The 18,182-nt window shown below is 43.8% G+C and overlaps 1 protein-coding gene across 4 annotated transcripts in view; it reads right to left on the bottom strand.

Moving 5' to 3' along the window:
- The window catches only part of ephb3b (eph receptor B3b), a 59,928-nt gene that overhangs the window by 25,155 nt on the left and 16,591 nt on the right, over positions 1 to 18,182 (bottom strand). For all 4 annotated transcript variants that reach the window (XM_080032047.1, XM_080032045.1, XM_080032046.1 and 1 more), the window contains exon 2: positions 4,181 to 4,245. In XM_080032047.1, coding sequence (XP_079888173.1) covers positions 4,181 to 4,245 — 65 coding nt within the window. The remainder of the gene's footprint in view (positions 1 to 4,180; positions 4,246 to 18,182) is intronic.

Consider the following 18,182-nt stretch of genomic DNA (forward strand, 5'->3'; position numbering starts at 1 on the left):
ACAATTACAGCTACCTGTCACCTCCTCACCACAGAGCCACCGCCGCATGTTTACCTCATATCTGTTTGGAAGTAGCAGCCACATTGCTTCACAACCAATTACACTTCAATTACAGAGCAATGATCGCAACGTCCTCTAATAAAGACGGGGGAAAAGACGCCGGTTAACCTTCATGCTTCTCTGTTTTTACACTCCTCTACATATTTCAATGCTACTACAGTGCCCAGGGGGTGAATTACTCTGGATAAAAATGGGATTAAATTCTCTAAACTTTGATTACCAGCTTCATTAAATGAGCGCAAGCAAACTAGAGTGTAAAAGCTTTGCTGTGAGACGCCTTAATCTAATGCATTTTTCAATCTCGAATGAGGACACCACAATTACATAATTTCACTTCAAATAGCAATTCCTGTGTGTATAATATAAATGTGTGTGTGTTCAAGTGTGCTGAGGGATCTGATTCCCTTTCATATCTAAGCTAAAGAGTGCATTTATCTTTTTTAGCGAAGCCAAGGCCTGGCAGGTTTTCCAGCAGAGCACCTTTCACAAAGACAATTCCAATTTGCATAAATCTTGGCAATGCATTCAATAATTAAAATGACAACGAGTAAGAAAATTAAATGGAAAGAAAAAGGATCAAAAGTTGAGCGGTGCAGGCATGTATGCCAAAAGTTTGAACTATTTTACATTGGTGTCGTTGAACTTGCTGCTTAAATCTATTAGACTGAACCTATAATGCTCTGACATGTTGGTATTTCACATAAATCACCCCCCATCCTAAAACAATGGCATGCTTAAGTATTGTATGCCAAGACACGTCTATAGCGTAATAAAGTGTCTATGGTTGCTCTCTCCTGTGTCCGAAGTTTGCCACGGAACATTTGACTGTCTCTACAAACTCTGGCATAAAGGCGCCAATTTGTTCTCCAGAGCCAGTTGTTTCCATCTGAGCTCTGAGCATCTTAATTAAAGCTGCAATATGGATGTGGTGCAGACAAGGCTATTCATCTAAGACCCATGGAGGCCACGGGGGAAGAGAGGGAGAATGGGCGAAGCTCGGCTGTGGCATTAAAACGATAGCCCAATGAGAGAGAGAAGGAGGAAGCTACCGGGGGAATCAATAATCACCAGCCAGGTCAATGGGAGGGCTAAAAGCATGAAGTGTCAATGGGTTTTTAGTTTAGTATAATAAATCACGCGCTGCAAAAGAGCAATACTGCCAAGTGTTGGTGGGTGTGTGTATAAGGTTGTGTGCGTGTTTGCTTGTGTGACTCTGTCTGCCTGAGCGTGTTTTTGCTCTGTGTGTTTGAGTGTAAGTATGTGTAGGTGTGTGTGTCTATTTGCCTATGTGTTTGTTAAGAGAGACAACCGCCAGTGGCCAAACATTCTAAGCGCCTATACTTACCAAGTCTGAATACATTAAGTAGAATTAAGTCATGTGAAAAAGGGTCAAGTTTCTTGGCATCGATTTCCAACAAGATCAATCGTTATGCAAGATTTGCCATCCGCTCCATTTTTCTCTTTGTCCTTCCCGATTAGAGCTTCGAATTTTACTTTCAGATGACAATGAACAATGCCTCAGTGACACACACTCACTCTCCTTAAAGCCGAAAGTGCAAAGTTGGAAACATATATTTTTTATAAATATTTGCAAAACGGCGAGGAATAAATTATGGATTGAAATGTGAATCGAGTACAAAGACGCAGGTTGTGCACAAGGAGTTCCCCTCATACATTGTAATAGATGTTTTGCTAAATTCTGTAGTTCCAACAAGCTCAGTGATGGCAATTAGTGTGCTTTTAGTTTTTCAGTTTGTTGTTATTATGAATAAACTCTCCGCTGCTAATTTAGAAGATATTTGAATTTATCATAACATGTTTAAGCATGCTGGGGGTCTGTAAAGCAGACAATGATACACGAACAATAGTTATTATCTCCACAAGCCAACTAACTTGGTATATTGTTATCAGTGTATGGTTATGGAAACCCCTGTGGGTGTCATCCCAGGTCTGAGGGGAGCCGTGCAATTAAGCGGAATTCCCCTTCCATAGCCCATCTGTTTTGTAAGATAAATGATACGGTGTACGGACAAACACACACAAAATAAAGAGACATCGTGAAAATAAATAGTCCTTACAACACGTGCAGCTTGAGGTAGGTGCTGACACGCAAACACACACAAATACACAGACACAGACACGCACACACACACACAATCCTAAACACAGACATGCATAATGTTCAGAAGCTACAGGCTATACAGACAGTGGGACTGACACATCCACATACCAAAGTGTAGACACAGCGTTCAAACAATATGAAAGAACACCGGTTCACACACACACACACACACACACACACTCAAATAACAAGCTATGTGAAGGCAGTTCTTGCCCATATCAATAATTGAATGTGCTCTTACAAATACTATTGTGTAAGAGCTTTCAAACCTATCTTTTACGCCTTTATGTTAGCATTAAGTGTAACACCTGTGTGCTGGTTGTCTCTGGATTCACTTTCACAACTACGTACATACAGCTGATGTTCCCTCTGCGTAGCTATAAGTCTGTTCCTATATCTGTATGTGTTGTGTAACATTCTGAATCAAGTAAGAGATGCTGTGACTCAGATTTGGCTGTACAGTGTCAATGGGAGAGTGGTGTTGTCTGGTAAGAAATAGATTTTTCCCCCTCTCATGTGCTGTCTTCCCCTCTTTGTTTGGCAATTTCTCTAGAATTTACCTAATCTCAGTCTCACTTCTCTCCCCTGTCTTTTCTGCTCTCTCAGTGAGCTGTTTTGTTTGTCCTCTCAGCCACTGTATCGGGTTCCTCTTAACCACTTGTCACCCTTTAACAAAAGAGCGTTGTGCCGCTCCTTTTTGCATACAAATAAACACACATACAATACATTGTGTAGGAAACAAGGAAGGCCACAGTGAGGATTGCATTATTGATGAATATTTAGTGTAAGAGAAAAATAAAAGGAGGGGAAAACATTAAGATTGAAAAGGGACCTCAGGGAAAATTCTGCTGCAAAACAAAAAATAAAAAAAGACATGGGAGAAACTCATCTCAATTCTTTCGGCAGGTCTCCGCTGTATGTATATCTTTTGAAAAAGGAGCATATGTTGCTGGTTTTGCTTGGGAAAATAAACAGGGAGGCGTGCCTATAGCCATTCTGCATGGAACCGGTGGGAGCGTCACTGCTGCATTAAAGCTCAATGGAGGAGGGCAAAGGAAGATGGACGGACGGGAGGATGGAAGAAGGAAAACGGAAGGCACAAAGGGCTGTAAGGGGGCTTGTCCTATACTGATTGTTGGAGCTGAGGTGGCTAGTGTCTGGCTTCATTAGTGCTTAGTTACTTGGAAGTAAAGGATGAGGAGAATACAGAGGGGTGGGTGACTTGGAACAGCTGGGTCCGGAATCTCCCCGCAAGAGCATTGGGTTAAAAACAAAATAAGAAAAATGGGGGCCCACCTTTCAAAACACAAGAGCCAAGTCAGAGGGGACGCACAAAGGCAAAGGGAGAGGGGCGGGGTGGTTGCTTGGGGGTCTTTGAAGTATGGGGGTCAAGACTCTCTTTTTTTGCTCCTCTTTAGGCCATTGTGGGGACCACATGGGAAAGCGAGATGAGGCTGTCACTGGCACTTTGTGTGTGGTAGATGTGGATGCCTGGATGTGCAATGGGTCAACGCTAAGAGATAGTTTAGTGTTTAAAAGGCTAGTTCATGAGGAAGCTGGTGTTTTTCACGTGTTTTGAGTGCACTGAGGCAAGAGGAAGGGGGACATCTGTGACTGGGCGGATCAGTGAAATTGAATTGGAGTGTATCTTTTTCAGCTCGCTAAAAAGCGCATCCTGTTGAATCCTAAAACCTATCCTGTTGAGTGATTTGCTGATGGGCGCGTACGGGACTGCTCAGCTTCAAAGAAACTTGCACAGGCACACACTAAACACTGACCTGCCCCGTTGAATGGAAGTATAGAGTCAAAGTTACTATCCACAAATGATCAGGTATGTGCATGACACAGGGTTTAATTACAAAGAAAATCTCCAAAGGCAGTTATTTTGGACACATCATTATCACGTCTTTCTATGTCTTTGTAAATAAATCAGTCTTCGGCTACATGAAAACACAAAGGCACTCACACACACGCAGACACACCCCACAGTAAACTTACCCCGGTCTCAGGGTGTGAAGTCCAGGCTAATTCTGTTGTTGCCCACTTCGTGTCCATCAGCGTCTCTGTAAACGGAAGCAGAAAGAAAACAACCAGGTCAGACAATGAGGAGCGGGGGAGATCAATAGAACTTCCAATAGCTTTACAACAATGTCATAAACCTTGTTCCCTGGGAGAGATAAGACGCTTTGACCAAAGTTGTTCTCAGTTAAGTGAGTGAATAACTCCATGGCAAAAAGCGCGGGCTTAGGGACATGTTACGTTAAGTGAAAGTGAGACAGATATCTAGGTGGGTGATCTGTGAAGTACCGTGCAACGTTTTATTGCATCTCCTTGTCGGGCTAATTAATCTCAATTAGACATTTGTTTTCATACAGGGGTAAAGGAAACAACAGCAAATCTCCCTGAGAAACAGTTCAGCTTCCCACAGGGCACTGCAACACACACACACACACACACACACACACACTTGATAACATGCACACACATGCAGTAAGTAACAGGTTGTAAAACTCAAGAAGATATATAACCCAACAGAAGGCTTGAATGGAGACGGGGTAATAAAGTTAGGCGTCACAAAAGAGGCGCTCTTGAGCGGAACAGGGGTCAATACACTTCAATTGGACTCACTTGCTGTCAATACTTGTATACATACACACTTGCAGTTTACCTTACTTATACGCAAGGGAATTGGACCTTGTAGAGGCATGCACACACATCATATCCACAATACACAAACACGCACAAAATGGAGGACAGGGATCTCTACTGCAAATCCCTTGTCTCTTTACTTCTCTCCACTTCCCACTCTCATGTATGCAGGCAAAGGCGCTGGCTTTGTGAGAGCAAGGGAAGGAGGACTATAATGTATTTTACTACCTGGCGCTGAAGGCGCAGTATGCAGCTACCCTTATTATCTCAACCGCTGTGCTGTTGTACAAGATAGTAAAAGATGATGAAACGGGCACTGGCAGAAAATGAGCTTCCCCTGTCCCTGGTCATTGAGGGAAGTGTGGGATGATCCATTTTCCCTGCCTACGTTGCAGGGGAAAAACAGGAAAATGCCTCTCAGTCCACTTTTCTACTCTAACACCTTTAAGGTTTTTTTGTCTCCCTTTTCATCTTCATAAAATGAGACATGGGAGCGAGAGTACACCCTGGGATTTCATTGTACCTTCTCCAAATACCTGCTGTCACCACCGCAGGATTCAGGGGCACCAGTAGTGACAAATGCAAACACCCTCCAACTCAAAGACCTTTCGTGAGTTATGTCTCGCTCTCCGGAGACGGAATGCTACTACAGCTGGGAATTCTCAATGAATTTGGGCCACTCATTCTTTGCGACAGTGAGAGTGTCTGACATGTGTACTAGCCTCTCGCTCTGGTGAGAAAACATGACTCCTGAGAGAGTTCCTTCCAAAAAGACATATCTTTCTGAGCAAAAAACACACACATATTATCAGATGGTCTGGAACCTTCGTCTCTGTGAGCCAGTTCAGCCAGTGAGATGTGTCTCCGCGGGAGTGGCTCTGAGAGCTGAAGTGAATATCACATACTCATAGAAGCATGGGGTCACAAACAGCTTGCAATCTTTGTTATACAAACACTCCTTTCCCTTTCTCCTCAGTCACTCAAATAATCTCTCCTGTGCTGATAGTGGATATGCTTTAAAGCAAATCATGAACGAGGTCTGTTCTCTTTGTAACCATTCACAATTGTCACTTGAGCAAATAAGGGCCACCTAGTGTTTTCATTTCAGAAAAGTGTGTCATTGCATATTGGCTGCGGGACTTCCCCCTGACTCATACCGTGACAGTGTGTGTGATTAGGGACCTGCTACCTACAGCTATGCAGGTAAGTAAGCCGGCATGGTGGAAATGATACACCTCTGCTGCCTGCTGTTTATTATTATGACTGGGCCGTGTTGTGTACGGTACGTTGGCTTGTCATTAGAGCTGACCTTGCTGGAAATGACAACGCGGTGAAACACAATGACAGACTGGGAGAGTCAAAGGGGGGGGGGGGGGGGGGGGCAGAGATGAGGGAGAAAGAACGAGAGCCCGTAAAGCAAAAAGAGATATAGTACACAAAAACACAAACACACACTCAGCCATGCAGCCTGACTCAGTGGTTTAGACAGTGGGTCGGTTGGGAATGCATGTGCAGCAGTTACCCTTCCATTCTCGATGCATCTGCATTGTTTAACCTCTGTACTTTTCTGTGTGTCTGTGTGTGTATAAATGTGTGTATGCGCAGTCGTGTGTGAAGGTAATTGTGTGAATATGTGTATTTGGTGAAAATCCCTCTATTGTGGCCAAAGTGGGGCACCAATCCTGAGTCAATGGGCCAGAGCAAAAGCACAGAATAACCCCGACCTAACCTGGCAACTCCCTCTCTGCAAGTGCGTGCACATGTGTGTGTGTGTGTGTGTGTGTGTGTGTGTGTGTGTGTGTGTGTGTGTGTGTGTGTGTGTGTGCGCGTGCGTGCGTGTGTGTGTGTGTAAAATGTATATACTGTATATGTGCAGGTGGGTAGCTGTTATCCTCATTTGTCTATGTGCATCGTGTTCGTGTGTGGGGATGACGCATCAGGCAATATAAGCGCACTGCACTATTTATGACCGTACAGCAACTTTGGACACCTGCACTGGCACAGAAAACGTTTCATTTGTCTTTCTCTCTCTCTCTCTCTCTCTCTCTCTCTCAAACACACACACTCTCACACAAAAAAGGGAAACAAAACAAACTAGAAAATGAAGCGTTATATGCCCACGCTCAAAGCCACAGTTTGTGCGCACCAAGCCCACAAATGCGTGCTGGATGGGTGACAAAGGATGACAGAGTGAGGGAGAGATTAAAGAGAGAAAGGTGTTTTTTTTTAAACAACTACCTCTGAAAGCTTCTAAGACTGTGCTGGCAGCTTGCCTAATGGGCCCGGCTGAGAGAGAGAATAAATAAAGGACAGGCGGAAATGAAAACCAGAAGGACAAGTTGAGGGAAACCCTCACCTGTACACCGAATGTGCTTTTGCCTTTGAGCTCTAGACGGTTCCCTTGACTGAAAGGTTGTAGGTTAAAGGGAGTAAAAAAAGAGAAAGCAGACTTCATTTAGGCAAATGAGCATGCAAATGCACCACCATAAAACAAAGCCAGTGAGAGTGAAGTGTGCAGATGTGGCTGGTATAGTGCTGGATCAGGATACACACAATGCACCAGACTCTTTAATCCAGCTTCCTCGTGTGCAAACTCACTATTGTCTGCGTTTGTTTTAAATCTCCATCACATCGCCCCTGTGAAATTATAGATTGTGCTTCTAATTCACCTCTTACTGTTTCCTTATCTCCATTGTTTTCTCCTCATCTTAATCAATAACTTTCTCTCTCTCTCTCCCCTCCACTGGGAAGCAATACGTTTGACCTCTTTTCATTTGTCTTTTCGCACTTTCTCTTCCATCCACCTTTTCTAGTTCTATATATCTGCGCTAGTGTTTTCACACTGTGCTGTGATGGATGCAACGTGCTGTGTGTACAGGGAAATGCTCTTCAACCTCCTACCGCTTATGAACATTATTTAATTATCGAGTCACTGTTTGAGTAACCTGAGGATTGCTTTGGTAAAGTGTTATTTATGATACATGCCAAATGCACCTGGGATTAGCATAGCAAACACAGATGGGGAAAATGCAGTGACATTTGTTTTCCCTGTGAGTTTCTGATTGTGTGAGAAAACATGCAGCAATACAAACAGACTAGGATAAATCATATGCATTCAAATATGTGTACACACACACACACACACACATAGATGCACACACGCAAAGCCAACCCCTACACTCTAATCCTGTAATGACAGGGCAGGCCTAATAACAGGGGAGGGCACTGAAGCATTTGTCCCTATGGCCACGTCTAACACACACCCACATGCGCACACACAAACACACACAGCAGCCAGAGTTACAAGCCCCTTAAAATATTTCTTTGTTCAAACAAGCAGACTTCTTAGAAGAAAGAAAAAAAGGAAGGACAGCAAGAGGAAAGGGGGAAGAAAGGCTATTATTGAGGGAGAGAGAGGAATGTCTAGTCGTTTCACAGGACTAAGTCCCCGGGTTGAGAGGAGCAGACAGGTGAGGGATTTAGCTTGGATCTTGCCGCGCCTACTTTGAGCTTTTTAGCATGCCCGTCGTTGTTAGCGTGACCCCGTGGGATGACAACTGAAAGATAACTGAACCGAAACCTGGTGGAGCTAAGAGACATGTCACGGCAACCTTGGAGGGTTAACGGAAGAGACGCGGAGCAATGTTTGAAACAGGCAACCAAAAGCTTTTTGTTGACATAATAGCTTCCTGTTGGCTTGATTCCAATGCAATGAGCCCAAAACAAAATGGCTTCTCCTCACTCCAGCATTAACTGCTCTATTATTAAAACACGATGACAGCGGGACTTTGTTTTCAGCCAGAAAAAAGTAATACAAAAAAAACGGAAACTTCAAACCCCCTAATGACTCCTTCCCCGAAATCCTTCCCTTCGGGCTTCTCCACCAGTTAATTATCTTTCTCTCCCCACCTCCTCTCCGGGTTGCTTTTGTTGTGCTCTTCCACAGTCAAACAGACCAAGCACATGGCAACCTGGCATGGGGTAGCCACTCCATTAAAATACTATGGCGTCCGGTTGGCAAACACTTGAGCCTGTGTTTAGCCACAGAAACAGTGAAATGTGTCAACATTGAGAGCAAGGACCCCACGCTCAAGTTATTAGCGCTATTAGCCTGATCGCTTTGTGCGCTATCTTTGTTGGCTTCGCTTTTGTCATCTAGAGGTAGAGAAAGAGGAAGGGAGATGCAGAGGAGAGCAGGAGGAGAGAAGCCATTCAAATTCAAATTGTCCGAGCAGCCTTTTTGCCTTTGTGCGGGGCAAGAGTGCGATGATTAGGAGGAGTCCCCATTTTCTGGCGAGACCTCCCCTTCAGCACCCACCCACCCAAACACACACACACACACACACACACACATTCACAGTAATTGGTTGCTGCAACATGGACAGGCCAAGGAGGTGATTCCTCTGTGGAATTCCTGAACGGATTCTCCTACCGTGACAAACCCCCTCCCCTTCCCTCTCCATCACTCACACTCACACTCACACTCAAACTCACACTCACACTCACACTCACACTCACACTCACACTCTCTCACACACACACACACACACACTTCACCCTGCTACCACTCACTGTCAGTCATCCAACAATGGCTGTCACACAAGAGGTTTGTCCTATGTGCGAGCTTACAGTGTGCTGTCGATACCTAGGAAATACGCTCTCTCTCTACCTTCCTGTCTGTCTCTTTCTTTATCCTTGTCTCTTTTTTCCTTCTTTTTCCAGATTGATCTTTCTCTCTCTCTCTCTCGTTTTATCTTTTGTATCATGTCTCCCCAAAGGGAAATCTAATGCACGCAATGATTACCCCCTCACCAAAGATACCTCATCAAAAATATTCAATTGAATTGAATTTGGATTGTAGCATTTGTGCATTGTTATGTCTGCCTGCTTGGCCAAACATGTCTGCAGGGGTATTTTTTGACAAGCAGCTCTTACCCCATGACGCTGGGACTTCTTGTGATGAATCAAAACACAATGACGCTGTGATTGCAAAAATGACTTGGTGAGCTAGTGAAGCTGCTTTTTTTAGATGACATATATGTGCGTAAGATTGAGGGTGGGTGTGTCTGCTGCAAACACGTATATTGCCTTTTTCAAAGGCTCGTAGAGTCTAGTCTAGTTCCTGTGCTGCTGATGGAATTTGAGTCTTTGTCTGTACCCCCTCCCTTTTTTCTTTCTCTCACTCATCCCCCATCGTTCTCTCTCTCTGTCTCTCTCTCTCTCCACTCCTCCCCATTCCCTTCTCTCACTAACTCTCCTAATTACAAACCACAGAGGATCTGACGAACAGGTAGCCCTAAGGGCATCTGTCTACAAAACCAGGTGTTCCTCTTTTAGTGTGTGTGTGCATGTGCGTGTGCATGCGTGCATTAATGTGTGCGTGAAAACATGTGCCTCAGCATGTTTGTATCAGTGCGTATATGTATGACTTCATGTTCGGTCTTTTCAAACCTGTGTGTCTTGCTGTACTAAGTATGAGTGATGGTACGTGTGCCTGTCTGAGTCATCCATGTATATGCAGGGAAAGGTGACTGTTTGAAACCGGAGCTCCTGCTTTGTTAACAGCATTGTCACCGGAGCTTTTACCCTTATATCATAGGATTAGGATCAACACTAACTACCGTTGCCCGCAAATTCCCTTTCTCTGCCTTCTGATTATTTTGAGTATGTGTGTGTTCATGTGTGTGCATGTGTGTGTGTGTATGTGTGTGTGTGTGTGTGTGTGTGTGTGTGTGTGTGTGTGTGTGTGTCAATGCACACATTCTCTCCATTCTCCTCCCCAACTTTCTAGTTAACCACCCAACCTCTCACCCTTCCCGAGACCCTGCATTCACAGCTGTCTGCATTGTCCCGCAGGTTCATTGAATGGCTCTGTGTTCGGTTGCTATTGAATAAGTTGCAGCCCCTTCTTCAACGGTAACAACATAACACGCACACACACACACACACACATTCGCGGTGGGAGGTTGGGCCATCAGCATTTGTTTTATATTGGCTACTTGCTCTCTGACACAAGCACTTTAGATTACCTTCAAAATCCTATTCCGGAAAGATTCAGTAGAAATCATAATTAGTGTGCCCGTCTCCATTTCAATCAGGAGTCCCATCTTTGCACCTTTGAGTTTACCTCCGATTAATCAGCTAATTATTTTCTATTGCTGTTAGCTTGTAAATGGAAATGTCGACGTAATAACAGCACAGCAGATAGCCCAAGATTGCACATGCAGTTAAACTTAGAGCTGACGTACTTGGTGTTCACAGCTAAATACTGGAGTAAGTTTTGAACCTGCAACCTTTCAGTCGCCGCTTCATTTCACATTCTGTGAGAGCCGCACTTTACATATTGCACTCCAAAGGGAATGTGAAGCTTTCTGTGCACTGTCCGTAACATTGCACGTTTATCTGTATGCGTCTGTCTCTCTGCCCTATTACTCAACGTGTACACAGCTATCTTCATGTGGGAGTGCTGCTTCCTCCCAACTGCTGATGCTATGACTATGGTGACCTAATAACAGAGCACTGGCCCTTTTGTCTAACCACTTTCTTTTGTTTGTTCTTTTTTTTTTTTTTTTTTTTTTAACAGTCTGCGTGTCTCGAAGTTTACTAGGTTTCATTCCCCACTGAAATATTCCTCTGACGGAGTCATCCCAGACCCTGCTGGTTTACGACACTTGAGAGGTTTAGCCTCGTCAGGCGTAATCTAATTAGGGCTGCCGGTGCTTTTACTCACCTCTAACTGGAAACCAAACTTGGGGCCGCATATTTGATCTTGACATCATCTGAATTGTAAATATAACTTGTGCATTTGAATGGCGATATTCGTTCGATATGACCTTCTCAGAGTTCGTTCTTTCTTATGGGTAGGAAAACATCCTAAAATAATTCAAAGTTAAATATGCCTTGTATTGTTTCATTGCAGCAATGTTTGTTTAAGGTTTGGTGTCACATGTACCACTTACTTTTCAGTTTGGAAAGACATGTTCCTCATTTGCAAAGGATTATGTTGAGGGCATCAGGTCTGCCTGTGTTTAACCACCAGCAGGAAACGGGCACAGAACCAGATTTCTGTAGGGACACGGGATGTTTACATCACCCAACATGGAAACTATTGCCTCAACCTTTACCATAAATGAAGCGATTTTTACTTTTTCTAACACTTCCTGGAAATTCTCCTCACCTCTCTCTCTCTCTCTCTCTCTCTCTCTCTCTCTCTCTCTCTCTCTCTCTCTCTCGCTCTCTCTCTCTCTCTCGCTCTCTCTCTCTAAATACAGTATATATGTTTTACAACATTTCATAAATCAGTCTGGGTTATAATTTGTTTCCCTCAAATAAAATGCAACGTTGTATGCTAACAGTTAACACTGTTTAAGCATAACACTCTAGTCATGAATTAGAATGCTGAGTGACTGTCTGAGTGAGGGGTGACTTGTGAAGTGCGTGAGACGCCTAGATGCCATCATCTAATTTCCTGGCAAATAAGTCAGCCAACTGCAACTGAAAAATGCAAACAAGCAAGCCAGGAGCTTTTGCGTGGAGGTTTGCTTTTGCCCCAAGGATCTGCATATGGAAAAATGTCTCTCTCTCTCTCTCACGTATTGTGGCTATTTGTGCATTTGTGTATTTGTCAGCGTGAGGAAAGAAGCAAGACCGAGTAATGTGGGTGTCTATCTGCATATGTGTTTGTGTATTATTGAGGGTGCATGTGTGTGTCGGTACAGTCGTTGATTTCATTCCGTTTCACCTCAGGCTTCCTGGGAATTGGGTGTGGGGGTACGATTCATATTGAAAACACAATGTAGTGTAACTGCAGCCTCAGCAAGCTCTGATTGATCTACTGGTCTGCCACGCACATCAAAGACAAACAAATACACCACACACAGGCACTCTGAGACATGTAGGTGCACGTTGCACTTCTTAGTCTTCAGCTACAATGAAGGCACTTGTTTGACATGTACCAAAATAGCAAGCAGGCAACGCAGCTCCTAATATTAGCTCCACCATAGGTGTTTCTGACACAAAAGCATACTGTAATAAAGGACATTGTTTTTCAAGAAACTTCCATTTTGCACATTATCTGCGGTAAAATAGACTAACTCAGCCAGCATGACGTTAAATATTATTTCACATCCTCTGATACACATTCATGTCTCTTTATCTACCCATCCCATATTCCACGTGCTTCAGCATTTACCTACTGATGTTGAACAATTGCTTCATTATGTTCCTCTACAAAGAGAGAGGCATCAAACGGGGCGGTGGAGTAATTTAATCAATGAGATAAAGCAGTGCCGATATTCTTTTGATTTGCTGCTCGGTCTGGCCAAACATGCGGAGTGCTCTGATGGCTCCTCTGTGGATAAGGCTAATGAACAAACGGCGCTCTGTATCTCTCAACCCCGATAAGGATCATGTGAGGGACGCTAATAAATATGAAGTGCCTCAAAGGTCAAATGGAAAGAGGGAGAGAGTCTTGAAATCAGTTTAATTCTTACTCAACAGTCTGATTTAGATGCAATGCATTCCTGTATTAGAGGCCCGCAGCCATGCTTACACACACAAGTTGTTGAGCATACACATCTTCTCTATCCATCTATCTATGTTTCTATCTATGTTTCTATCTATGTTTCTATCTATGTTTCTATCTATCTATCTATCTATCTATCTATCTATCTATCTATCTATCTATCTATCTATCTATCTATCTATCTATCTATCTATCTATCTATCTATCTATCTATCTATCTATCTATCTATCTATCTATCTATCTATCTATCTATCTATCTATCTATCTATCTATCCATCTATCTATCTATCTATCTATCTATCTATCTATCTATCTATCTATATATCTATCTATCTATCTATCTATCTATCTATCTATCTATCTATCTATCTATCTATCTATCTATCTACGGTATCTACGTATCTCTGATTATCTGTCTGTCTGTCTGTCTGTTTCTCCTTCCATCCATCAATCGTAATATCTTCATCCAACAAAGACAGCAGCCCAGCATGTTTGTCTTTACATGTCTGTCTGTGAGCAGAATTTCACCTGGGGCCTCTGCGCCTCTAAGGGATTTTGGGTATTAGTGGTGCAGGCTAACATTGTGACAGGTTAGTGTCGGGACTCAGTAACCTTCTCTAGGTCACATTTAGCATACCAAGTGTGCCATTGGGGCTCGGGAAATCTGCCTTCATACTTTACCATTAATGATGTGTCCTTGTGGTTACAGAGACCAAGTTGAAACTTCAACTTCACAGGTTTGGTCATCAAGGTCAGCGTGTCCATTAATAGACCGTTAAAATGTCCTTGAAAAAGGAAATACACTTCTATTTGCTGAGCTGATTGTAAGTCCCTCTGCACTGGGAGCACCTAGCAAAACCGACTGCATGGAAATGAAATTGTTGGGACGTCCACGCTAGCTATACAAAAAGCAATGAAGGAGGATTGAGCCATGTGAAACAAAGAATGGAATGTGTGCCAACAGTCGCCTGTAATTACAATGCATTACTTCCCGCCCTTTTTACAGCCACAGCACAAAGGAAATAACCATTTAATATGGGTTTATTTGTCAAGATAAGCGAGGACAAGGTGTGTGTGTGTGTGTGTGTGTGTGTGTGTGTGTGTGTGTGTGTGTGTGTGTGTGTGTGTGTGTGTGTGTGTGTGTGTGTGTGTGTGTGTGTGTGTGTGTGTGTGTGTGTGTGTGTGTGTGTGTGTGTGTGTGTGTGTAGAGAATAAAAGAGAGAATAAAAGAAAGAGAGAGGGAGAGATTCCCAGATTTGGGTGTGGCTGCTTGTGATAGAAAACAAGAAGAATATAGTAATTCAGTGCACACTCATTTATACCAGGGTCGCTGGTATGTCCCCAAACAGCAAAAGAAAAAAGAAAAGAAAAGGGGGACAAGTAAGAGTGGAAAACATAGAAAAAATAGGGGGAGGGAAGGGTGAACAAGAAAGGGAAAAGAAAAGAAGAAGAGAGGTTCAAAGAGAAAAGGAAGGGAGCAAGGCAGCGAAGGAGAGAGAAGGAAAGGCTGGAGGGGCTGCAAGGTAACAAAGGAGGGAGCAGGAGGGAGGAGCGAACACAGAGGAGAGAAAAAGGAGGGTGATGAGTGAATGGAGAGCCGCTACAATATATGTTGTATTCCCCACAGCCTTATTTTATAGCCACTGTTTTGGTGACATGCAGTGGCCTTCAGAGACAGTGTGTGTGTGTGTGTGTGTGTGTGTGTGTGTGTGTGTGTGTGTGTGTGTGTGTGTGTGTGTGTGTGTGTGTGTGTGTGTGTGAGAATGTCTACAATGTCCAGTGTATGTTTGTGTTTCTGCTTGAAGTGTCTGTTTTTAACGTGCAGCCTGATGGGAGCTGTTTTCGCTCATCGCCTCCCTGCAGTCCAGGGGGCCGTCGACTACTGTCCAGGACCAAAGATATGGAAACATAATGGCAGCAGCTTGTCTTTGGGGAGCTATGTGTGCATTTCAGTGGAGACATTTCATTGGTGGAGAGAATGTTGTTTGTGTGCGCATATACACACTCACCTGTGTGAACGAATGAGTACTTGCTTGTATGGTTGGAAGCTAGTGATTATCCGACAGTCTCACTAGATGCCCAAACATACTTATACAAACACTCTTTTTGTTTAATGAGGGAGTGGGCTGTTGTGCTGCCTGTGCAGTCAGATTTGGTGTGAGCAGTTACCTCACAGCTCTAATAGCAGGTCTGAGGCAATTGTGTGTGTCAGCAGTGGCTGACTCAACACACAGACCTCAATCACATGGGAACAGAAACCCGTACTGTACACTTAATGCTAATACATACCCATTATGCATACTACATTGTTTTAAAAAGAACAACACCAACACACGTGCAAGAAAATGAGAATTGTTAATAAGACTCAAACACATACAGAGGTGCCCACACAGCAAACACACACACAAATCCTGTTTGTTCACTGGGGGTGTAGCCTAGAAAGAGCTAGAACCGGGCATAGAATAAAAGCTGTGGCTTTTTGAATGGCTGAGCACCACAAGAAAGGGGCTTAGCACCCAGCGTTGCCATTCGTTATCAATAGCAACCGAGTCGCTCCCACAAACACATGCCCTCTTTCTTTCTGTCTATATCTCTGTCTGCCCCTCTACCATTGTGTCTCTTAATACAGCATTTCCTAATACAGTCACCTGCCATCATATCAGATCACCTTACAATGCACTTCCACTGCAGCATGTTAGGATTGTGTTGAATCTAATTAAAGCGGGCTACGTCCTGCTACACCCGGAGCAGCTGCCTGTGCGTCTGCAGCGAGGGGCAATGCCCCGATGCGGCCCACATTTTCTGCATGCTGGTGGCTTCCAATTACTTTAAAACAGTTTAAAAAATGTTACAGTGGTAGACACCAAAAGTCTTTGAGGTTTGCTTGTTTCTTTCTTACTTCTCCTTGGAAACTTGCACAGGAAACAAAAAAAACAGAACCAAAATAGGAACTGAGACTACCCTATTAGGGTGGACTCCAGCTAGAAATACCAACAGTTTAAAATAAAATCCATTTAAGGCTCATCCAGCAATCGCTGATGATTTATGAAGATGTTTCAAGGTAATTATCAAGTCAATTATCACCGCCAGTCATGTTAATTTCCCAGGTATGCCCTCGTTTACCTATGAACAAGAAAAAAGAGAAAAAATGGCAGATGGGGAATTTTAGTGGATGAGTAATTATACTCTACCCCCAGCACACATGCACATCATCAGCCTCCAACTCCTCCTTTCCAAAGGGAGGATAAGGAGGACCAGGTGACATGCAGACCCTGCGGGCAGGCTGCTGCTCTTCACAGCAGCTCGTTAAGCAGGCAGAGGGCTTGCTACAGTTTACCTGCTTGCCCAGTCATTAACCATGCAGGTCAAAGGCACAGAGAACAAAGGGGAGGCTGGGGCAGTTGAAGTCAGGAATGCAACCCGCCAGGTCGGGGCTCTGTGGGCCTGTGTGACTGAGATACTCCAATGCGTGCAACACACCCTTTCTGTTTAAGCCAGGCAAATCTATCTACACAAAGATCGCATAAAAGCCCAGATATCGCTTCCTCTGTTCCCTCACACACAAAGTATTGGGGGAGTGGCACTTCATGTAAAAACAATTAAAATCCTTCTGTCACAGGCAACGTCACATTGCACTTACACACCGGATACTGTTTATATAAAACACTGGGCAGGTTGACCTGGGCAGGTTGACTGGTATTGTCCTTTCTCTTTCCCTCACAAATCATTCTTTCCTTTTCTCATCTGTTTCTCCTTTGTCTCTACATTCAAGACCGAATATCTCCTTGACACATACAGCTCCACTCCCATTTGTCTCTATTTCTTCTTCTCCCTAGTGTGTGTGTGTGTGTGTGTGTGTGTGTGTGTGTGTGTGTGTGTGTGTGTGTGTGTGTGTGTGTGTGTGTGTGTGTGTGTGTGTGTGTGTGTGTGTGTGTGTGTGTGTGTGTGTGTGTGTGTGTGTGGGCTATAATAACTAACTAACCAGTTTTGGAGCTTTGGAGTAAAGCAGTTCCAGTGTTCACCCCACAAAACCTGCGCAGATTGATAGAAATAAAACTCATTTCTGTCTGCCTTTTTTCGTTATATTGCACTGTGAACGATGGCTAATGGTGTATGATGACAAACAGCTGCGGGTCGCTTGTTGAAAAAGGTTGATATACTTATTTTTGGGGAACAGGCTGTTATTGAATTTTTGAAGCCGGTGGTGGCAGATAAATGTGTTTACTGTGTTCTGTGGCATCATTAACTAAGTAAGAGGTGCATGGGAGAAATCATTATTATTTATGGCTATTTTGTTTTTAAATGCCACATACTCACAAATGACAGAGTGATCTGTTTTGTAGGAGGCTCTCTCTCTCTCTCGCTCTCTCTCTCTCGCACTCTTCTGTGTTTTGTTTCTCTCTCTCGACTGCCTCTCTTCTCGCTTCCGCCGAGATTCTTGTCTGCCCCGCATTCTTAATCGCCGCTAAGTTAATTAATCTCACACTTGGCTGCTGTAATAACTTGACTTGTTAGACCTCTTCTGTGCAAATGGACTTCGCCTCTTTAGCAGCTAAAAGCAGCAGTAATGAGCCAGCCAGGAGAGCATCATAGAGAGAAAAAAAGATATTGGGAGCATACAGGGGAAGGCTTAAAACGTGGCCAGGTCAAAGCTGAATCATCGGCTCGACCTTACATGCATATTCCATTTACATTTTAGCCAGTTAGCTTACATTGCTGCAAAGTGGCATCTTTTCAAGTCTGGCAGCGCGGTAGGATTGCCAAGTTTGCAAGATGATCCGTGAAAATGTGAACGTCAGCTATTACAGCATTCTGACAACAGATGC

This window comes from Ammodytes marinus (assembly GCF_949987685.1).
Source record: "Ammodytes marinus genome assembly, chromosome: 8".
NCBI classification, from domain to species: Eukaryota; Metazoa; Chordata; class Actinopteri; order Uranoscopiformes; family Ammodytidae; genus Ammodytes; species Ammodytes marinus.